The sequence below is a fragment of the Larimichthys crocea genome, chromosome XXIII (assembly GCF_000972845.2).
Source record: "Larimichthys crocea isolate SSNF chromosome XXIII, L_crocea_2.0, whole genome shotgun sequence".
In the NCBI taxonomy this organism is placed as follows: Eukaryota; Metazoa; Chordata; class Actinopteri; family Sciaenidae; genus Larimichthys; species Larimichthys crocea.
This window is the reverse complement of record NC_040033.1, coordinates 11,713,399-11,738,024: the sequence shown is the minus strand read 5'-3', so window position 1 is coordinate 11,738,024 and position 24,626 is coordinate 11,713,399. Positions and strand designations below refer to the sequence as shown.

The 24,626-nt window shown below is 39.5% G+C and overlaps 2 protein-coding genes across 2 annotated transcripts in view; both read left to right on the top strand.

Annotated features, from left to right (window-relative positions):
* Window positions 1-14,129, top strand: part of jph1a (junctophilin 1a) — a 32,016-nt gene extending 17,887 nt beyond the window's left edge. The window contains exons 4-7 of the mRNA XM_019260777.2: window positions 2,446-2,564; window positions 10,112-10,842; window positions 11,432-11,528; window positions 11,719-14,129. Of these exons, the coding sequence (XP_019116322.1) occupies window positions 2,446-2,564; window positions 10,112-10,842; window positions 11,432-11,512 (931 nt within the window). The 3' untranslated portion in view covers window positions 11,513-11,528; window positions 11,719-14,129. The remainder of the gene's footprint in view (window positions 1-2,445; window positions 2,565-10,111; window positions 10,843-11,431; window positions 11,529-11,718) is intronic.
* Window positions 14,130-20,090: 5,961 nt separating this feature from the next.
* Window positions 20,091-23,397, top strand: eloca (elongin C paralog a). The gene is made up of 4 exons (XM_019263069.2): window positions 20,091-20,217; window positions 20,680-20,707; window positions 21,615-21,758; window positions 22,866-23,397. The coding sequence occupies exons 2-4, from the start codon at window positions 20,704-20,706 to the stop codon at window positions 23,054-23,056; spliced, it is 339 nt and encodes a 112-aa protein (XP_019118614.1). The 5' UTR covers window positions 20,091-20,217; window positions 20,680-20,703; the 3' UTR covers window positions 23,057-23,397.
* The last annotated feature ends 1,229 nt before the right edge of the window (window positions 23,398-24,626 follow it).

The window sequence follows — 24,626 nt, the reverse complement described above, 5'->3', positions numbered from 1 at the left end:
AGTTTGTCTGTTCTGGGCTACTGTATAAACATGGTGTTTTAACATGGCAGCCTCCATGGAAGAGAACCTGCTCCCACTGTAGATATAAAAGGACAATTTTTAAGTAACAAAAACAAAAAGATTCTTATTTTCAAGCAATTATACATGAATGGAATCATAATTATGAATATTATATTCCATGTCTGCCTTATTCTGAAAATAAAGGCCTCCAATCTTAGACACTGGACCTTTAAGATGTTAATGTTTACAGTTTGTTGTGCTGCCCCCAAGTGGACAAAAAAAAGGTTATTGATTGCAGGTTAAACAGCCCCGTGCTGTGTCTTTAAGATTAAATGTACTGATGCCAGGAAGAAAACCAACCCTTTCGTTTCTACACTCCACATGTCCATGTTTTCTCGCTTTTAATTTCACTCTCCTCTTGTCCCACTGCTCTGTCACACTCCCATCATTCTCTGCCTGTCACCTCCCGCCACCAGACATCCTGTCTGTGAACAGTCTGCATCGCTTCCTGTCTCTGCCTGTGACTTTGTGCCAGCACTACCTAACAGGAACTGTTAAGAACCATAGGATATGTCATGGGCATGCTGCATACATTCATGACGCCTTCGTGCCTCCTTTCACTTGGCCACACAGTTCACACATTTCAGAAATAGAAGCATGTGTGTCCTTGTGGTAATGTGTGGCAAGTGGACGTCTACAGTATATATGTCAGTCGTGTGATGTAACTGGAATGCTTTAATGTCTCTCTTTAATGTTTCTAACAGTGACATGCTCTTAAATAAGACCATGAAGCTAATACTGTACCTGCTTTTAGCCACGCCAGTGAAATTCCTCCATGTTTGTCATCACTCATTGCAAGAAGCTGAGCATTGTGTGTTATACTGTTTGTAACAGTAAAAAAAAAAGGCTTAAATCGGAATTTATATCTGCAGCTGGTCAGTGGTTTCCAGCGGCTGTGCTGCCTGTAAACACGGCCTGAGTGTGTCCTCTGTCTGTGGGTGATGCAGGGACTTATTTCTGGAGAGGAAACAGTCCATCTCTCCCGCCAGCATATGGCTCCTCATGCATTTTAATATCTAACTGTCCCAACTCATCAAAAACAGCACAGCCTAGAGTCCAAGGACAGAGAAGTAGTATGAAAAAGAGACATCTGTCCGTTGGGGTCATTCTTGACAGAAAGACAGAGCGAGGGAGGGAGGGGAGTAGAGGGAGGAGAATGTGGGGAGGGGACGCAGCATCAAGGGGGAGATGAAGAAGGATCGGAAAAAAAAAAACAACAGCATTGATTGAAGGAGAGACGGGATGGCGAAAGAAAGGGAGAGGAAGATGGATGAGTGGGGTTAAGCAGGGCACAGCTGTCAATATACAGTGATACTTTCATCCACATCCCACATCCCATTTGGATCTTTGAATTCCACGGTGCACTGTCATGTATTGTGTTTTGTCAGCTCCATTCACTATCTGTGAATTCAGTAGGTGACTGATTCACTGACTTTTACTCATTTATGCATTTCATATTGTTACATAATGAGGTCTTTTTTTTGAAGGGAATTTGGTGGAAGCAAAAGGGAACATCCTCCCTCACCAGTGCTTAATGTCCTCCTGTAATATATTCGGTATTTGCATGTGCACAAGCATGTGTACATGTACGGTGTCCTTTGGTACAGTTTTCAAGGGATTTGTTAAGCAGGTCACCTCACGGCCTCTGTCTGTCTAACCATCATACACTCCCATAATACCTCTCAGTGCTAATGCTAAGCTCACATTGATCCCAAAACGTATCACTCTTCTGCCTTTTGGTTTTTGAGCATCAGCACAGTAGATGTTGGTGCAAGGTTTCCTCGTGCACTGCTAAATACTGATTTGGTTTTTATAGATGTTGACAAGTATTATTGAAATAAATGTTAATGTTTTTTTTGGCATGGGACTCAAACCTAAGCCTTCACTACACCACATAGTATTTATACATGATACACGAGTGTGTGTGTGTGTGTATGCCTTTTGAGCTTTGCTCCATTGCGGTTCAGCAGCAGCATAGTGCTCCAGTCTGGATTAAAGTCTTGCTTGGTTGTGGCTGTGCTCCATTTGGGAAAATCAGGATTTGGATTTGAGATAGAAGCACAAGGGGAGGTGTTATGTCATCCGCAAGAGGGACAGGCTGAGTGATACAGCTCAAAGATGAGGAGAAAGATGGAGGAATGAAGATGAAAAAAGATTGTAGAGTAAAGCTGTTGTGTCAATCTAGATGTCAAAAAATGTCATGCATGACACTGCAGCATGCAAACAGTCACATACTAATGCGTTATTATGGAAAAATGTCAAATATGTGTTATATTTTTGTAGCTATCTAACACACATCCTTAAACCATGTTGGTTTTCACCTGCTTTATGTCTTCACCTCTGACTTACCGTGCACTCTCTATTGTATCTGTTGTGTTTTTCCAGAACGGCCCATGCCAGGACAAAAAGTGAGGCTGCAGAGCAGGCCGCCATCTCCGCTGTGCACGACTCTGAAATTGCCAGGGCGGTTGCTAGGGAGCTCTCCCCTAACTTCTACCAACCAGGTAACCTTTAACAACAAGCCGTGATACACACGTCTGATATTTAAGTCTGATATAAGTGTGTTGCAGTGAAAAGGAAGAAAGTGTGGCTATCACTCAGCCTTAGCAGGAATATCAATCCCTAATGTCTCTAGTTACTCTCCCACGGTTTGAATAGGAATCACTTGGACTGCAGGTGTACTAAGAGAGAGGTCCTTTTTAGAGAGGTCCCATGTGTTCACTGCACTTAATGAAATACTTGTACTATGGCTTCATTTGCATGATTCATTGTCGAGTTATACATGTGAGCAAGGTTGTAGCAATGTTTTCAGACATTTTAGACATGACTGACTCAGAGATGAAGTTGCAGTCCTTGCTAACAGTGCCCTGGGGGACCTGGAGGTGATTCACACCGAACAGTAGGACATTTACCCGAGCAATTCTGAGATCCCCCATCACCTCCACTATCTCCTTTTTAGCTACCAATTCCTCGAGCATTCGAACCATGTTTTTCAGAATCGGTAAGAGGATGGGTACTTTGTATGAATAATAGTGTTTGCACAGTTTTAGAGTTGTTTACACAGGCTGTGTCTGAGTCAGTAATGAGTTTGCTCTGGGTGCACAAAAGCATAGGGTTTGGTGTTCCAGGACTGTAATCGAAGACTAGTGGTATTGAGGATGACTTCTAACACCACAATGGAGGACTGTGTTTGTGCTTAGACAAAGCAGAGCTAGCTTGAAGCAGGGCACTGTATTCTGGATGGAAGCCTTGTCTTCGTTCTCAAAGGCCTGTTGTAACTGCTCGGAAATACTCGCTAAGATTTGCAGCAATAAACTCTGCCAAGAAAAAGGGAGAAAAATCAAAACGTCTTTTGTTCTTTTTGGGGTTTTTTTTTAAGATGATATCAAACTTGTAGACTTGTACAGTAGAAATGTCTCTTAGGTATATGAGTGGTGGTCAAAGAAGCCTGCTGCTACCAATACCAAGCAGTTCTCATCTTTCCACTGCCTGAAGGTTTAACAGGCAATCTGCCATACTGTACAGCAGCTTCCAGTGTAGGGTGTTGACTCAACTCTGTTTAGTTAGTTACAAGGTAAGCTGAGTTTTACAAGGCAACACCAGACATATAATACTACATAAATAGTGAGGGGTACAGAATTTATGTCAAAGAGTGATGCATGTGAGTTCAGAGTGCACAAAGAGGGCAACACCAAAAATGGGTGAATCACATTTTTTTTATGTTTTAATGTTTAATTGTTCCCTTCTTGGTTCTTTTGGAAGCAGATTTGGACTAATATTTATCTTTGCTTAACTTTTATATGTCAGTTTGGGGGAATAATTCTGTCTTAACGGAAAAAACCTCAGGCAAGCATCAATCTACTAACCGGTATTTGGTTATGTTGGTTTTGTTTTGTAAGAATTTCAAAAATTGAAATAATACAGCCATCAGCTAGAGAGATCGATTCTATTAATATGGCTTGAAAATGCTAGCATATTCAGAAGTGCTATGTCATACCTTTTTTGTTTGTTTTTATTTATAGTGTAAGATCTATACCAGCCTCGCATCTTCTACTGTGTGTATTATATTTAGGCCTATGAGCTAGCCGACCTTGGACCCTTGCCAAAAGCCACCACAAAATAGTGGGTGACAAATAGATTGACAATGGGACCCATTCAAGCATGTCCCTCCACTAAGCCACAGAAATGGCTAGCCCGGGCCAGAGACATCCTGCGGCTTGTTTGTGTTGTGGAAAACGGCGGTCATGCTTGGCAGGCTGGGTGATCTCCGGGTTCACAAGTCTGTGTAGAGAGTGTCCTTGCCTTATAAGTCAGATCATGAATGAGAAAGTGGTCGATGTCATAATAATGTGCAGCGCAGGGCGACATCTGAGCCACGGTGTTTAAATGATCAGTTGCGTAAGCATGTCCGGTAAGCCCAGCTGAAAGCCAAACACTCATCTGCAAATAGCCAAACCCCATTTTCCATACATTGATTTCTAGTTTAAGAAAGTCTTCAAGAAGGTCTTACTTTTAGGTTTGTTCCTGGTTCACGGCAGGTTACAGTATATCATGTTTGAGTGTAAACAGTTTCCCCTATTTGCCACAGTGTCTCTGTTGTTACCAAAAATGTAGTGGTTCAAAGGAATATACCAAGTGGGTGTAGAATCCAGTTCACCTTGTCAATCCTAATGTGATAGTGAGACAAAGCCACTCAATATGAGTACCTAGTATTAGTGTACTTGTGTGACTTACACAAACTAATCTTCTTTGCTTCCTCAATGTCTACAGTGGAAATATTCTCACTTACTCCCATCCCTCAATTTCTAATAAGTCCTCTAGGGTAACAACCAGACGTCTAAACCCCTTGTTGTTTGTAATTGGCATTTCAGACTCATAGCAGATTATCACCCAGATTGGGAGTGGGTACTTCAAAAGGGAAGAGAGGGTCACAAGGAACAGGACCCTGACCTTTATGATTGGTTCATATACAGCACCCTGGAGGGGGAGTAGTAAGGGTTAGCTGGGTGTGGCCTGTGTCGTGACGTTAATTGGGCTATATTTGGTGCTCACTGGGGTCTAATGGAGACATAGCTGAAATCCTTATGCACTGAGAGGAGCTCTGCCGTGCACTTGCCCCTCTCAAGGGCTGACGCAGAGCAGCTGTCCCTTCCTTCAACTGGTCACTGAGGGTGGGGTGGGTTGAAGGTTAGAGGCCCCAACAGAGATCCCACTCCACTCTGTTTGACCCAGTCAAGGTACACTTGGACCAGGTGAAACCATAAAAGCCTGGACCTGTCAGGGCTGAAAACCAGATATGAGCAGGTGTTGCTTTATATTCATGGCAGCAGGTGTCGTGGAATAAGTTTCAAGACAGTAGTTCAGCAGAAATTTAAAGTCATGCAGAAACTTCTTATGACTTTCAGAGATACAGCATATATTTACAAGATGATCCTTTTCCGAACAAATGTCAAAAGCATTTTTTATGTGTCCCAGCTGTGAGAATGGTAGTCATTAAGTGATGTATATTACTGTGTCAGCTCTTCATGAAAGAGTCTACTTCTAAAGTCTTACTGCATGAGTAGAGGGGAATCTGGGAGGATGTGGGACTGAAAATAAGTAGATCAGAGTTGTATCATAGGCAAATCTCCAAGAAACATTAGTTAAAAAACAAAAAAAAGATGGCATTTCTCAAATATGCAAATGTATTCAGATCCAGAAAATGTAAAGTTTGTGTTTGTTTGGAAAAAGTCTGTGTGGTTTGCTGCCATTACTCATCTGTGTTCACAGCCCATTATTCTGAAACCCATTTGTCCAACAGCATGTTATCCTTGCAATCAAATGGCCAAAATGCACACTTTCCCCTTGTAAAACCAATGGTCAGTACTGATTATAATTGGAGGTAGTTATTTTAACCCAAACCATGATCTTTTCCTCAACCTAACCAGGTAGTTTTGGTGCCTAAACCATCACCAAAAGTGTTTGTCAGCAAATTCTATTTTGAAAGTCTAAATGACGTTGCATATTTATTGTTCCCAATCTGACCACACCATGTTAGTGTCACATTTTGTCACGCCATGGCATGAAAAGGACACCGGCTTGTGTATTACATGCTTTAACGCCAAGCTGTATTAAGTCCTTGTCTTTTCATGCAGTGTCTTCAGCATGCCATGTCTCCATCAATCACATGTCAGTTCATGTGAACATGAGGCCCTCCATGTTCTTCTTTGCATGTGGCCACTTACAAACAAAAGCGCCGGAAGCCATTGATTATACTCAACCAATAGACACAGACAATAGGGTATACTTTATTTGCATGTGTTTATATGAGTACAAATGTACGTGTGTGTGTGTGTATGTGTGGGTCTATGTAACAGTAGTGGAAGTAATCTGGCCAAACAATGACAGCTCCCCCTGCCCATCTGCCAGTGCGAGTAGGAGGAAGAGCGAGAGAATCTAAAACGCTACAAATTGAGTCATGAATGATAAATATAACAGTATAGAGAACACAATGAGATCACAACCCACAGAACAGATTAAAACATATAAAATATTGATGCTAGAATGTGAATCAAATAAATATGATCAAATGTATCATAACAGGGTACCGGGAACATGTCTTCTACTATCACACAAGACATGTTATTATATTTGACATATAGACACAGTGAAACATTTAAGCAAACAGTTTGCCTCAAGAAATATATATTTTTGTCCCTGTTGACAAGGATATAAAGGCAAGGCAGCAACTAAGACCTGTCATTTATATAGCAACACTAGCCTCATGTCAGTGTTTGATTGTCAGTGCTTCATGAAAAACAAGATTGTGAAAATAGATATATCCTTCCAGGCCAAAATTACTGAATGGCCTCTCAACTCTGGACTTTATGACACTAGATTATATGTTACTGTTCTCCTATGAATCTTCCATTGCACCCAGACTCATGCACAGTGGCAACAGATGTGATAACAGCACCTACTGTATTCATTCCCCTCTACATACACACATCCATGCACGCACACACATACCGAAGCTCCCATCTAGCTACTGCTGTTCATCTCATATTAAGGTCAGTAGGGGTTAGGCTGAGTCTTAAACAGCCGATCAGATGTTTTATATGAGTGTGTGATCGTGTGTGTGTGTGTGTGTGTGTTTCAGTGTGTGTGTTTTGCTAAGAGAGCACCGAAGCAGAAAATGTGCTGTGGATTAACATGAACAGATCTGTCAGCCGCAGCTTATACAAAAGCTTGTATTCTAATAATCTCAAAGAGACAACGATGAGGCTAGGAGGAAAAGACACAGTATATATATATACAGTTAAGCTTTTCTTGAAAGGATTAAAAATCTTGACATGCACACATCTTAGATTTGAGGTGAAAAATCCTCCAAATGCTTTAATTCAGATCTTAATTTGTGCTTCTTTGAGTATTTTTGTCTTGGTCAGGACTAAGGCTGTGGCCTATTTTAATGACCCTCTTTAGAGGGCTGCAGACTCAGCCCAGCTGATCAATGTTCAGATGAAAGAAACACCACAGCCATTTGGGTAATTGAGTCCTAGTACATGTTCCAGCTGACCTGGCAGGATTCCTTGTGTGAGTACATCTAATAAATCTTCACTCACTCATCACAACAAGATCGACACATGCAAACATATCTGCCACGAGTCATGCGATTCGTTAAAGTCAAATTTCCAAAAGATTCTTTAGCGGCTTTCTAGTGTTGAAACACAAAAATAAGCATGTTGTGTGTGTGTGTAAGGCTGGGGGTCGCTTTAGTGCAGAGAACCATTCAGAAAATGTCAGGAACCCCTCACAGGAATCTGTCCCCAAACAGAGTAAATCTGCTCAGGCCCGCCCATGAAGCCCTAACTCTTATTGAGTTATGGTGTGAAATTAAGCTTGGCAGATATATTAAGCCCCACATATGTTCAAATATCTCCTCATCTCTTTGTAGTGGGTCTCATTGGTCGAGGCAGTTATGAAACAAATTAAGAATGCCATGCAGCAGAAAAATACTTTAGGCTTATGAGTACAGGGGCCAAAACATTCTGCAAGAAGGCCATTCATGCTGATATGGGACTTGTTTTCTTTCTGGTTTTGAGGTTTGCACAATTGTTCCTATAGTTGATAAGTGTTAAATCTAAATCAATGTGAATTATTTTATTGAGTTATGATGTGTAAATGTAATAGGTAGCATGCATCTGGCGGGCGTCTGGTAAATCTTGTTGATTGATCTCTGAGATTGACCCATTTTCCAACCCAATAACCAATCAATCAACCAATCAATACTAAATACTAAACACACTATATGAACACACATTAGATCACATCGCCTTACACTAACTGAGTATATAGGATCTGGTGCAGGTGAACAGGAACTGAAAGTTCAACTCAGTAGTCCTTGTATGTACACATATACAATCGATTGTCTTTGTATTTTCTCTATTTCCATCTCTCTTTTTCAAACTAGCTATATGGGATGTGGAGGATCCTTCTCTGCCCATGCCATCTGATGTATTCAAACAAAGCAGCATTGTCCCTGTGTTAGTCACTCTGACACCATCTAATTTAGACGACGTGCAAAAAGAAAAACAGGCAAACAAAGAGCCTGATGTCTCTAATAAATATTAATTCAGCACAGAACAAAGGGACAGATAAAGTGTCATTTTCTCACATGAAAAAAGGCATTTTCATTTAGATTTAGACCCCATTGTCCACGCATTAGAGGACATAATGTCCATAATCAAAATTCAAAAGATGTATTTTTAAAAGAGTGATGCATATTTGGTCTAGATACAGTCGTGTCACTATCATCTGTGTTCTCTAAGTAAGTCCATAAAGGAAGTATGCAACAGTATGAGCTTCTCTAGACTTCTAGAAGATTGATTCTCTTTTTCTGGACAGCCGTGTTGGCTGGATGCTGAGAACTGATGTGACAAAGGCCTTTCCAGGAAAACAACATACTGATGATGAAGAGGAGCCTGCAGAGGAGGCTTCCTTTGTGAAATGGTGTTTGTGACCCTGCATTAATAAGTCTGTTTCTCCCTGTCTGCCTTTGCAGAATGATTGCATATATAATGTTGATTCATGAATATTTTATTCGAAATTTCGACTATGCTCAGGGCCAGCTCTGGTTTAAATCTAGCTCACGGTGCAATGCTCCAGTCAGACAGGAAGGACAGCAAATTAAGAGTGCTTTGTTCTTCTAATCTCGCTTCTTGGACAATGGCTGGATCAGATATTTTAGAATAGCACTGGTGTTGGTTCAGGGTTTGGTTTGGTGTCATTTTCAGACTATATCTGAACCTCAGATAATGGGACATTTGAAGCTTGGTGGGCTTGTATATTGTATTCTCAGTTAATGTGCTATAAGCTATGCCGGTGTTAGCCTTTGAGAGCTAAACATCTTCAAGGTCACTTCCTGTGATCTTTAGTCTTGCTACTCTTAACACAGTTGTAATGTATTTCCAAAAGCACTGAATCATTGGGAAAAAAATGCTTTCTTGTTGAGTTTTATACAAGAAAATTGACACCAGTCTACTGCTACAGCCAACATCTGGTTAGCTTAGCACTAAGATTGGAAACAGTTAAGATAATAAAATCCACCAACAAGCATCTCAAAAGATTGCCAATTAACACATTTTATCTCATGTGTTTAATCTGTACAAAAAGTTAAACAACAAGATATAATGTGTTCATTAGTGAGCTTTAGAGGTTCTGGCAGCCATGCTAGCTGTTAAGCTGTTTCCCCCATTTCCACGCTAAACACTAAGCTAAGCTAACCAGCTGCACATAATAGCTACATTTTTATTTTTATAAATTTGAGAGTGATATCAGTCTTCTCATATATTCTCTGTAAGAAAGTGTGTATGTTTTTTTCCCCCCAAAATGTTGAGCTACAGTATTGTTCGAAGACGCATCTATTCTTCAGGTTAGAGAGATGTGTCTTGTTCCACAATGAAAAAAACATTTCTAAACCCAAGTTTAGTTCCAGGTTGCAACCAAACCATGAGACATATCAGTATCTGTCGATTATTTAATAAGTTAATGTGTTTCTCTTTCACCTCTGCAGGACCTGACTACATAAAACAACAGTCAAAGGAACCCGTGGAGATTAAAGAGGTCCCTGTAGAAAAAAAGGAAAGGTCCCCAAGAGATTCTCCCCACTTTTACCGCAAAGGTACCACTCCCCCCCACTCCCCTGTGACCAGCCCTGTAGCCACGCCTCCCCCCTCGCCTCACTCTAGCAAGAAGAAAGGTCAGCTCGCCAACAGCACCAGCCGCAAAACCAGCAAAGAGGAAAAACCTTCCCGCAAGATAAGCAAAGAAGAGAAGTCAAGTCATAAGACCAGCAAGGATGAGCGGTCTAACAGAAAGCTGAGTAAAGAGGAGAAGCCATCTGTCACTGATGGCCCTAAAAGTTCTCACGTGCATATCGAGGCTCCAGCTAAACCAGCTAAAGTTCAGCAGTCTACCCCATCCGCTGCTCCTCCACAGCCTCCAGCAATTCCAGTCAATGGAGAGGTCCACAGTGAGTACCACAGTTACTACGTCAAAACCCCTACAAGGATCCCTCCACCCCCGGAACCAGAGGAGGATCCAGAAGAAGAGCCTAGTGCCCTAGCCCTGGCACGTATGCCCCCACAACCTCCTAGATCGTATAGTACCCCCACTCCTAAGCCAGCCTCCATACGGGAGAGCAAGAGTGACCAGAAACTCAGGAAGCAGGATTCCCTAAAGCCAAAGAGCCTCGCAGACACAAAGAAAGCCAGTATGGAGATTGCAGAAAGCATGGAAGAAACAGTGAGTATCAATAGAAAAAGTGATTTTTTTTTAAAGCAAGGTTTGACATTTTGAGAAATTTGCTTTCTTGCAGAGAGTTAGATGATCTCTTTATGGTTTATATAAAGCTGGAGCCAGAAGCCAGATAGCATAGCTCAGCTCAAAGACTGGAAACAGGAGCAAACAACTAGCCTGGCACTCTCCGAAGGTAACAAAATCTGGCTACTGCTCTAAAGCTCATTAATTAACATGTTTATCTTGTTTGTTTAATCCACCCAAAACCCGAAGTGTAAGAATGACAATCTGCATTTTACGAGGGTTCTTGTGCCAAACTATGTTTTCCTGGAGTGTCCAATGGTTGCCTGGCAATTTCCCAGTTGCAAACATGATATAGCTCTTTAATTATGTGGATTAGGCGGATTTTAGACGGTGCCAGGCTAGCTGCCCCCTCCTCCTATTTTCTCATCTAAGTTTGGCAAGAAAGCAAATGAGCATATTTAGAACTATTCCTTTAACACTGCCTACTTCTTTCTATTCAAATGGTTCTTAATAAGCTTTTTTGTGAAGATATAGGATTTCTAATCTTTATCATAATGTCATTTTTTTGCAGGGTCCTAACTCGATCCTTGTTGCTATGGTAATGCTGTTGAACATTGGCCTTGCAATTATATTTGTCCATTTTCTGACATGATGATGCAGTTTCTCAGGTAAGTTTTTTTTTTCTTTCTAGACACCTTTATTCATAAGCAAGAATAATTAGTGATCAGATGAATTTGTGTATTTTTAAAGATGAATCTGCCCTTTTATTCATGTCTTCTGTGTCCTCTTTGCAACAATTTATGTCTGAAATGTGTCATGCAGCCAATTAAATTCCCAACAAACTGCTATATGTTGCAGTGAAACCATGGCAACCGGTACAGCTGCATCGCCGGCCTTGAAAAATGAAAATGGCGCCAGTGAGACACGGGGGTGGCCGTAGGTGTTTAGGAATCAACGTGACACCGAAGAGAATCAAGAGGAAGGCATCACTACCACCAACCTGTCATGGGCCTTCCTTAGGGCCAGCCCCGTGAATTAGCACTCCTTTGGCTTTTCTAAAAGCCGAGGTGAAATGTCGTGTCTTGCGAGATTTAATAAAAAAATGTTTTAAAAAGTTTGAAAAAATGCAACCAAACATACACAGTCTGAAAAAAAGAAGTAATTGAAACCCACACGTGTGCTGATCCAAGCACTGGTCTCTGTAGCCCACTCCCACTGCCTTGGCAGAGATGGCGGTGGGCTGACGGACTTTGCTGGAAGAGTGTGGAGATGCACTTTTAGATGATGGGAGCAAACAGCTGCCTTTCTATTTTGCCATCTGACGTTTTGATGGGGAGATGTGAGCCCAGCGGCCGGGGAGGGGGCGACAGTCGCAGCGGGAGCGTGCTCTGGTGTACGGAGTGTTTTCTGGGATTCACACCACTCTTGCAACAGGAAACTAGGCACGGCCGTTGCCAGCAGTCAGTGCTAGCACGGTCACTATCCAGTCTTACTCTGTTTACCCAATCATCACAGCAGCTTTCTCAAGCTCCGTCCATTGTAACCCAGGATACACTGCTTTGAAACACTCCCCGTGCATGGAACAGTTTTAACATTTTGTTTTTTGTTTGTTTTCTGTTTTATTGTAGCTTTTTTTGTTCATTGTTGTTCTCTGAATGTTGGTTACCTGCAGTTCACATGCTTGTAGTTGAAAAGGAAATTTCTTCTCTTCTCAAAAGGAGTAAATCAATTTGTTTTCCCTTTTTTTTTTTTTTTTTTTTTTGAAATTTGACTCATTTTTAACAGCTGAGTTGTAATTTGACATTACACATTCATGTTACTGAAAGTGCAATATGTTTGTTTTGTTTTTTCAAAAGAAAGCTTACAGGATATTTTTGCCAAAAAATAAAAAAAATAAAAAATGGGGGGTTGTATTATTATAAAAATCCTATGTTCCATTTTTTTTGTCAGACTCATAATTTGAACAGACTGGTTTCGAGAGATATCGATTAAAGGTCCAGTGTGTAACATTGAGGAGGATCTATTGGCAGAATAAAATAAGAAGAGACAGAAGAGACAAACCAAACACTTGCTTTAGATAGAGCCTTTTGAGTTATTTGTGAGCTTTGTGTCCACTGAAGGTTCACCTACATACTTGGATACGGGAGCATGAAGTGAGCGGTATTCAGTAGGTTGCAATCTGCAGCCTCACTGCTAGATGCTACTAAATCCTACACACTGGATCTTTAATAGCCGACATTGTTGACATGTTAGTAAGAAGAAGTTTCACACTTTAAAAGCTACCTAGCTCTGTGAGAGTGAAGTAACAAATGTCTTATGTTATTTATTAAATCCGAAGGAAAATTATTTCATTGTACACGCCTAGACCATTTCGCTTGTATTCCTTCATTCTAATTTTTTGCTTTCATTGTGTCAGTGTAAAATGCAAAGACGCTGTTCACACAGCTGCTTCGGTAGGCCCAGCAGTGCTTGCGTGTTTTTTGAGACTGGATCAAGACAGTCTTGTGGACGGTGGAAGTTGAATTTATTCAGGTTGAGGCCATGGGGAATGTGGCACCAGGGAGAAGGAGCGATGCCTTTTAAATGTCTTTAACAGTACTACTGTTTACCTCAGAAAAAGATGAGGAGGAAGGGGGGGCGGGGGGGAAGAGATGCCATCCTTGTCTTAACTTTATCGTGTGGGGGATACTTTGACTGTTGTCATCACCTGAATCATGCTTTTTACTTGCCTCATCGTAGCTGTTTGTAGTCTTTGTTGCAGGTATGGCATGTGTTTCTTTGATTTAAAAATATAAAAAAAAGTGATTATTTATATGGTTGACATTTACTGTCATCACTACCAAGATTAATTATTTATTCATTGTACAACTGATGTGTTTGTGGACATTGGTCATCATAAAAAAAAGGGCTTTAATATGGCTAGGTTTTCTTTGCTGCAATTCAGTTTTGAAGTTCAACTTGACTATATTGTCTGTTATATATACAATCAGCAGCACATTACATTTTGGAAAATGCTTCAGCCAGTTAGATGTTTGCAAACTGTCCGTGTAACACCTGGAAACTAACTTTAAAATCTATTCAGAATCTGGAATAGATCATAAACGTTGACCAAGAAACTAAATTATTCAAAAAACGTTGTTGTATTACAAATGTGATGCATTAAATAACAGTTTTCTCCCTTTTTTTTCTTGTGCTACACCCTCTTTTTCTTGTTTTAACTGTCTTCACACGAGCATGGTGAAGACCAGAGTTTGGAGGGTTTAACAGAACAGCCTGTTTATGGGATATTTTTTGAAATGCAACATTGCATGTTGGAGTCATTTATATATAGATTATTATATACTATTTGTAAGGATTTTTACAGAGCACAATCCAGAATCTGGTATGAGTTGGTATTTTTCTAACAATTTGCACACCTGTATTTTGACAATGAATATAACTTGTTTGTAATTGGTAATGTAATGCACATATGATAATGTTTGACAGTGAAAAAAAAAAACTTTATTTCTAATTGGATGTACTGTATGTACCATTTGGGGATGTGAAAGGCAGATGTACTTGTTTGAGTATTTTAGGATATAACGAGGAACTGCGGGAGACTTTTGATATCTCAAGGTTCATGTTACCCCACTGATTTGTGCAAAGTCTTTGGAGATGAAGTTATGTGTATAACAATAAAGATGTTATGCCTTGTTAAACTGCATTTTGCTGGTTTCTGATATTATTGATTCTCCAAGGATCATAACTTTTAACTTTCTAGGTGTTGTTGTTGTATTTTCCGGTATATGAAAAACAGTCAACAATAAGCAGTCAACACAAACTCAATATAGACAACACAGCTCAGAATATACTACACAATAAACAATAATCGAACATAAGCAGTCACACTGGCTTAGAATCTACATATTTGAACAGGTGGATGCAAGGATTTCTCGTCTTATTAGAATGTGTCAAAGTCCACTCTCATGTTCACTTGCATGTATCTCTGTGGTTCGTCGTCTCATCTCTGCTTAGCCTCCTTGCGACGATGGCCTCATGGTGACCTTCTCATAATGAGATCCGGGGGGAAAAATAGTCGGCATGAAATCAAAGTGCATTCATCACGGTCTCACATTAACGTTGCAAGCGCAGGCAGGTGCCCCAGTTTTGTCTGGGGTCAGTTTGTACTGTTTCCACTGCTGATCAGCCTTGGATTAGTGTAGTGTTACACCAGCAGTGGCACCTGCCTGGAATCTGCAACTCTGTGTCATGCACTTGCTGTGCCCTCTGCCCTGACGCCGCCAGACACTGCAAAACCTGCAGAGGGTTTCCCTGCTCTCACACTGATTCAGAATGTTTTTTCCAGAGTTAGGAGCAGATGTCAGGTCTTAACTCACTTATATTTATTATCTAGTTGTTTAACATGCTAAATTATTTATGTATGTACTTCATGTGTTATACAGATTAAATTGTCAGGTCTGATGATGATACTGACAATTATAGTATCATTGCCTCTGAAGGAATATTCTGAAGTAATCCTGACACTCAAAACCCTTATGTGAAGCTGAACTTGTCAGTAATAGTATAGAATATCTCTGTTACTATTCTGATATGGCACTGCATGCTGGACAAGATTTGGTTGCTGAAGCAGTCCTGGACAAATATAAACCAAAACCTTATAAGCATATCCTACCTTCATCAAGGCTATTTAACTAATTCCAGTGACAGCTATGACTTTAACCAGGGAATAGACTCGGGACTGTGGCTGACAACAGAACAGCACAGCACATGCCTACCTGAGCCTGTCATGCACATATTACATGTTACTCGCACGGCCTGTTGAAAGCTTCCAATATACCAGCCACTTCACATTGTTCATGAAGTTTTTACAGCTACAAAAGATGATGCCACCAGAAGAAAAAAGTCAAATTTAGAGAGGATTACAGGAGTCATGAAAATGGTTTTACAATAATCGATTAATTAATAGTTAACCGGGAAATAAATAACTGAAAATGATTTTACAAATGAATAAATTACTACATAAATAAGGAGACTAAGTTACTAAGTACTACATTAAATTCAATTCAAATAAATGAATGAAGAAAAGGAAAGGCAGAAAAATTTGATTTTTAATGTGTTTTATTTTAGTTTTTCAGTGCTAATTTATTAAATTATAATATGTATTTATTGTATAAATGAAATAAAATAATATTTATTAATATTTATTTATTGTTTTTTCTATGGCCAGAAATATCTTGGATATTTTTCTCGGTTAGTCTAAATCAATAGAAAAAAAATACTTAATACTTACTTAACAATAAATAAATGGTTAATAACGCACAATAATATAGTTATAAACAATTATAGGTACATTTTAGTCACCATTGTACTTGTCCACAACTGTTACTAACTAACTGTAAATTTCCTCCAATAAAGCATTCATAACTATGATTCCATATGAACATTTAAATGTTTTTTAATATAATATCACATTCTTATTATCATACATAATGACTTATCTTCATAAGTTTTAAATCTGATGCTGAATACCTAGTACATGTGAATAAACTGTAAACAAATATATTTTTTTTTATTTATCTGTTAATGTGTGTAATCAAACAGCATTACATTACTTACATTATATAATTAGTTGTTAAATATTAATTCATTGTTATACACCAGTCATAGATGCCTGATTGGAAGAGTCCTAATTTTTCAGAAATACATTAATATACCAATTAAATTACATATTATTATTTATTCAGATGTTGCTTATGAATGTTCAGGCTCAGCTGTTTTACAGATTTGGTATAATGAAATAATAATATGTAATCTGTATGTGTATATTTAACTTCTCTCTCTGAGACCAAGCCTCCACCTTCTGACAGAAAAGCAACTCGGTTGTGCGTCTAAAATTGGATTAAGGCTTGTAAGCAGTGAGGGGATATCAGTGCCCAGCATTTTTAAAAACTGTTGCTAAGACATCAGTATTAAGCAGATCCCCTTTCCATGCCTCGCATAGCCAGCTTAGCTTAGCATTGCTTCATCTGTTATATTTACACAAACAAACCTCCCTTCTAAAAACATAAACCTATCGCTGTCATCTGAAGTAAACTATTATCTGTGTCTTATTATTTAATTTTTTCTGTCAGACACTAATGTTCCCACATACTGGGGAATGGCACACAGACAAGTAAAAAGTAAACACAGTTCACTTGAATGACATTTTAAGCACAAGACTTTTTGTGTTCTGTTTTGCTAATGACATGTGAGTTATTGTGAAGGTTTTATCAGAGGGGTCTGCCGGGTGAGTCATTGTCAAACAAGCAAAGCCTCAGCACAGTGCATTAGCCTCAGGCTATTGAAAGTAAATGGTTGTCACATCCACTTATCTGTCTGTTATGCCATTTGAAGCTTTCATCATGTGAGGAGTAGGCGCAATGAACCGACTGTAGAAAATAAACATGTTAACGCAGGAACATCTTTTGAAAGGGTTTTTTCCTTTTTCATTCTCCTCCCTAAGTTATGAGTAAACTACTTTGTCTTTATGATTGCATAAGTTAGTGGCTTTGAATCATTATTACATTACAGGGTGCACTTTTGATCAGTGACTCAGGGTGCGTTGTGTTACTACTTTCGCTGCTGTAGCTGCTTTTCACAGGGTTAGGTTATCAATTTTGATAAAACGCATAAAAGTGTCTTTTGTGTCTAGTAAACAACTCTGCTATTTATCCAAGAAACACATGATTAACATGACTCCACTACTGGGTACATCGGGGCATCACGTTGGAGAACGACAATCGCGGTGACCACACTTTTTCTGTTAGGTTGAGTGCATTTGTGGCGCCAGTGTCATCCACCAGCTTGTAATAAAGATTCCTGAGGAATTTAATGATTTAACGATTTGCCAGACGTCCAAGAATCGCACATGACAGATGTGTGCTGTGTGAGTCAGTGTTCAAACTGTCACCAAATGATATTACTGTATGTGGTGTTGTAGTCGTGGTGGCAACGAGAGCTGATACGTTTCACCGTGTCTGAGTTTAAAAATCATCCAATAAAGGCTAATATGTCTTTCTTACACAGTGTGCTGCATTTCAGTGATTTTTTTTTGATAATGAGGCTACATAAACTAAACATCTTTGGTACAATATGTATATTATTATGTTGGTGTATTAACACAACTGTTAACAAACAGTATTAGAATAAATACATATGATTAATTACCTTGTGTCAGATTATTTTACCTTTTATCCAGTGAGACATAATTGCTTGTGACACGCCATGGGTTGGTGATGCTTCTCTACGGCAAAGGTTCATGAGATAAGGACCAACATGAGAATTGCAGGGCACTGTGACTCCCTGCAGGCAAAAGGAACAGCACCCTCAAATTCATTGTGACAAGCCTTTCCCTCTTTACAGAGTAGAAACGCCTCCCCCCATGTTTCGCTATCATGACTAAAATTCTGACCTGGTTTCATTCAGGCCCTCTACAACTAAGCTATTGTACTGTTCATAAATTAGCCTATGTATTGACATTTGACCGACTCTGTGGTATTGAAACTGGTAGTGAAAACAGGAGGGGGAGGTACATATATGAACCAAGTGAACATCATTCTATCTGCACATGCTTGTAAAAATGTAATGTAATGAATGTAGACTGACAGAAATGCAAAAAGATGGATAAGTGTCTTTTCCGGTTATCCGCATACGACCATTTCCAAAAAGCTCTGGGTGTGGGCAAGACGGTGTGATCTGAGAAAGTATAGAGGTTACGTGTACTAAAGGGATGGGTGATTTCACTTGGCATGACAAGAGAGTTTGCATTTATTGTCTGTGTTAAGGAAGCCCTGTTCTAAGGGCCCACAGCAGCCTCCCCAAAATAGAGCTGAGAGCAGCTGCAGCGGGGTGGGTCGTATCAGAGGGACATCAAAGTGGCTGCCGCCACCCGCCCGCTCTGATCATAAGCACTAATAGTGTAATGGGGGACTGGAAGGTCAGTGATTGTTTTTGGTTGTGTGTGTGTGTAAGTGTGTGTGTGTGTGTGAGTGAACAGGCTACTAGAACTTTCTGGAACACAAACTGACAGCATAGCTAAGCCTGGCATTACTGTAAGACAAATACCAGGTCAGGTGTCACCTCTGCAGAAGTCACCGTTGACATCTGAGGTAGCAATGAGCACAGCCAATTAAACAAGACTAAAAATGGTGTCCTTTGTCCCACACGTGTTGTCACTTATGGATTCCTAGGATCTGTGTGTGTAAATGAACATTAATATAAAGGAATAAACATATTAAATTTCCTCACCGTCTGCCGTAAGGAGCACCCAACCTCTGGGTCAAACAGCACAATTTACAGGCACACTCAGTAGCCCTACTCTTAGTGTCACGGCTCAGATAACTCCGTGTCCATTTGGAAGCCTCGGATTTCAAAAGTCATCACTTTTCCTGCATGAAAGAAGTTCAGGCAGGATCAGGGCAAAGTCACATTCCGAACCTGACCGTGACTACAGTATGTGCCTGCTTCTCAACTGTCTCTGATCTGTGACGGATACCTCTCTGTACCTCTTAGAGGAGACTTCACGAGCTGTAGTGGTTGGCTGTTGATACAAAATTCCTAGTTTAGAAAGTGTGAGTATTTTAGGTGTCCCTGCATGATTATTCACACAGGTGAATACTCGTCTAATTGTTCTGCTGTACTAAAAAATAAAGTACTACAGTGATTTTTTCTACAAACTGGACTTTGGAAATAATATGATAGTGAAGAGTGCATGTCTTCTCTCTCTCATTCTTTCTTGAATCCAGATTTATGGGCCTGCAAAATGTCTCTGTCATGTCCAATCAGCACCTGTTCCTGCTCATCACTGCCAGCAGAGACAGTCAGGGAGGGTAACCTGAAACACAAGCGCCCCCTATAGGCTTCACAGGACATGTGGCACCTCCTCGCTGCTGTTGGCCTTTTAAACCAGTGTAAATTTGACAAGTCATCTCAGCTCTTCATTAAAATTAAAAATTAATATCACTATTTCCCCTTCTCTTATCTAAACTTATTATCCAGCGTCACTGGATTTATATCACATTGGACTAGCATTATCCAGAAATAGCACCTTATATTTTCATTTACATATAATGTGATATAGTTTCATAAAACGCTTGGTCTCTTTGGGAAATTGAAGAAGAACGTTCACCAAAAAAATATATATATTTTTTTTTAAATAGACATTGCAATAAACAGCTCATGTTGTGAAGTGGACCGTTCCTCTCTCTCTGCAACTTAAACCCCACGGAAGACATTTCTCGCGGACGGTGCGTCCCTACAAAGTAGCTCCTGGTGGCTAACGTTAGCTCAAACGCAACCTCCACATTCAGCCGCAGAGTGGTAAGAAACAGTGTTGTGTGTTTGTTTTTAATTACATAATGTGCCGTGTTATCGTGTCTCAGGTCGGGTTTGTATCCTGAAGGAATTTTAAACACCGAACAAACCCGATAATAATAAAAAAAAAGAAACGTAGCCGTTATCGTGCTGTTTGGCAAGGCGTTAGCATGCTAGCCGACGTTAGCAGTCTGCTGCGAGCTCACTTAAAAAATAAAACATTTTAAATCTTTAATCCGGATTTAATTAACAGATCAGAGCCGGGCGGTTACAATTGAAGTGATTCGGATTTATTTTAATGTTGACATTAGCGGAATCGTTGATATTTTTTTACAAATTGACGTAAAGTCAGGCCTAACGGACACCTGAGCTTTAAAGAGGCTGTTTAAACAGTGTCACAACTACTGAGAGACTTCTTCTTATTAAATGTGTGAGGTTGTCCTGAATAATGTTTCTGTTCAATTTCAGGGTTAACGGATATATTGTAAGAAGATGGGTGAGTAATGACACTGACCTACATGTCACATGAATGTTGTTTGTCAATTCATAACAAGTCTGTTCACATCATTAGATTAGATTAGATATACTTTATTCATCCCACCACGGGGAGCTGTACTTGTTACAGCAGCAGAGGAAAGTGTAGCAGAAAGAAAAGTAAAAGAAAAAACCCCACAATAAACAGACATAAATATCTATAACCTACACAATAAACACTGTGTGTAAGATTCAGCAATGTGTGTATGCCCTGTAGAGTAGTGTAACTTGAGATTACTTACTGGGTATTTAAAAATGACCTCGGATGCACTGGACTTCTTACTGATTCAGAATAAACAGACAGAAATATCTATAACCTACGATAAACACGAAAAACACTCAACCTTCAAAAACAGACAAGTACTGAGGATAAAAAGTGGCATGATATATACAGAGAGTATTGTAATGTAAAGTGACCATAGTGTAAGAAATATTGCAAACAAAGTGACCATGATACAAAATAATATTATTGCAAGAGTAGTGACCATAATATAAGTACTATTACAAAAGTAAGTGACCATGATTATAAATAATAACTGCTGCAAGGTATAAATTAAATAAATAGGATAAACAAATTGCAATGGGACATGAACAGGAGACTACAACATGATCAGTCTGCAGCTGGAGGAGCTGCTCAGGGTCCCCACAGTGTCATGTAGGGGGTGAGAGGTGTTGTCCATGATGGATGTCAGCTTGGCTAACATCCTCCTCTCATCAGGGCAGAGGTGTGTCTCTTCTTAGCAAATCTGTTTTCCAAAGCCACTCTTGTGCTATTACAGTTGGCCAAATGTTTGTTTGTGTGTGTGTGTACACAAGCAGTTGTTGGCTTACACCTGTTTTGAGACTGTCAAGTTTGTGTCGCCCCACAGACGGTGAAGAAAGAACCTACGGTGGCTGCGAAGGGCCAGATGCCATGTATGTGAAGTTGATCTCTTCAGATGGTCATGAATTTATCGTGAAAAGGGAACACGCTTTGACATCTGGGACCATCAAAGCTATGTTAAGCGGGCCAGGTGAGGATTCAGGCGTATTTATATTCTAGTATTGCAAACAGCTGTGTCTGCTTCTTGTGTTATGATAAGCACACCTATGCATATGGACTAAATACATTTTTGCTGCTTTAACTGAAATGTATGTATTCCTGGTAAACAAATAACTTTCATCGTCATCATCCGTACACTTGGTAGCACTTTGATAAAGACGTCTAGTTTTGAATTGAAATAATTTATAATGCTCCTCAAAGAGGTGAGAAATACATGGAGGATTTGCTCATGGTATTTTCTATCCAGACTGCTGTCATTCACTTCACCTGTTTAGTTTTCTCAAACTACACACATGGAATGTGCACTACAAGATAAATCAGTAACAATTGGGTTTTTTATGGATCTGCTTACTTGACGTGAAAATATACTTCAGCAGCACGATGTAAATTGTGATTGATATTGCTGCAAAGTAGCTTCCGTGTGCCATGAGATGTGCCAAATGTTGGCAGTTGTACACGGTTTGATCTTCCAAAATTTTAAGGAATGGCAGGACGATAAACTAAGAGTTCGCCCGGGGAGAAGTGTCAGAGCATTATGCTTTGTCATTAGTGCTGCTCAGATGATATACTACTAGAAACTGTAGATCCAGTACTGACTGTTATTACAGCTATGAAGGTACTGATGAACAAAAAAGGTTGCAATGTGTGTATGCCCTGTAGAGTAGTGTAACTTGAGATTATTTACTGGGCATTTAAAAATGACCTCGGATGCACTGGACTTCTTACTGATTCAGAAGTGTGCTTCCTGTAAAAATTACTGACCTGCCTACCTTGGACCAAATTTAGAAAAGATCTGCTCCTCTTTGAACACTCCACATGTCCTCTTGTTAAATATATTATGTATCGACAGGGTTTTACTTAAATATAAAGATTGTTACTCATTTGATGGCCCAGTTGACATTAATGTGTGCTTTGGTGATGCTTTGCTTCCTTATACCGGCTTTAGATTTAAATAGGCAGAGTCAAGTTAATTCTGCCTGTCCATTTGGTGGCACAATGCCTCCCCTATGCAGCAGTTTTATTTTGAATGTATGTTACATATGTTTTAATTACTTGTACTGTAACCCTCCATCTGCAGGCCAGTTTGCTGAGAATGAAACCAATGAAGTGAACTTCAGGGAGATTCCATCTCATGTCCTGTCCAAGGTCTGCATGTACTTCACCTACAAGGTCCGGTACACCAACAGCTCCACAGAAATCCCTGAATTCCCCATCGCTCCAGAGATCGCACTGGAACTGCTCATGGCTGCGAACTTTTTGGATTGCTAAAGTTACAGACATAATGTAGCAGCTTAAAACACTTTTTAGATTTTTTTGAATATTTAAACTGTTTTGCCATTTACATCATATGAAACTTTTTGTTTTTTTTTCTTTTTGCACCTCGCTTTCTGTCATAATTTTATTAGTATTAAAGGATTTCATTTTAATGTAATAAATGGATAATGGCAGGCTGCATCACTTGCCCCAGAATGTGACAAATGTGCCCTTGCTCGGAAACATATTTCCTCACCTCTCCAGCTTAATAAAAACCTGTTTGGTGAGAACTTCTTTGCCAGTTGCTACCTTGTTCTGTATGATGTATATCTGGCCTTAAATGCCATGTTCAAAAAGGGGAAAAAAAGCCTGCATCAAACTTTAAATGTGTGTTTTGGTCCAGATTAAATGAACATTACGGAATGTTTGAAAAGACCACAGAAAAGAGTTAACAGATGTTAAATCCACCAAAATACATAATTCAGTGTTGTACATGATTGGGGTGCTTGGACGATGAGAAGGATTCCTAAACGGATGACGTGTGAAGTTCCCTGTTAAAACAATTATGTGGGAAACATAATGAAAATCACGTTTTTATGAAAGTGGTTTATGTTTTAATTGTGAGAGACACTCTTGAAATTGCCATACGAGAGTATTAGACCTCAAAGTGGTGGTTTTATACCTTTTAGAAGCTGTAGGTAAGTTATAGTCAATAATGTGGGTATATCAATAGAAGTTACAAGTTGCAGAGCAAAGCTATGGACAGTTCTGATGTTACAGGTGTCTGATTTACATGAGAGAAAGTGAAAAAATGGTTGTATATTCAATCATTTAAGGCAAAAAGACAAGTGCAAGTTGACGGACATGATGGTATAATTCTGAATAAATGTTGCTTTGAACATACATACACGTCCTGAATCATATATCAGCAAAATTTCAGTGTGGTTACATGCTTACACTGAATGCAGAGTCTCTTTATCTGGCTTATTAAGTTGCTCCTTGCGTCAACCATATCAGGTGGGAGCGAGTTATCACATTTCAGTTAACACTGGCTATAAAGTGAAGGTTTTATTTTTATTTTTTTTTTCATTTTTTTGCAGAAACCTTAGGAGGCTTAGTCAAATTACACTTGACTTGAATAAAAATGCTCTGAACTTTGCTGACACATAGGCCTACATTAATATACAGTACGTCTTGTGCTTTTATGTACGAAGGGGAATACAAAGGTAGGCGTTTTTTTTGTTTGTTTTGTTTTTTAACAAATCATTTTAATAACAAGCTCAAGGTGACAGAATGAAGCAGATTGTAGGAGATGCTATGATAAAAGGTAATCCATTCATAGTGTAATTAAAGAAGTCAACTTTATTGTCAGTGCTGCTATAATAGAGATTAGACTTTATTAATCCCTGAAGGGAAATATGTACAGGACATACAGAGTATAGAAATTTCGTTTCCCTCTTATCCCGTGCAAACAACATAAACATGACATGTAATATATAAGTAAAAGATGTAAAAATATACATCATATATGCTTCCCTGCCTAACAAAACTAACAACTACTCTGTGCTCCTTTACACCTTTCTCA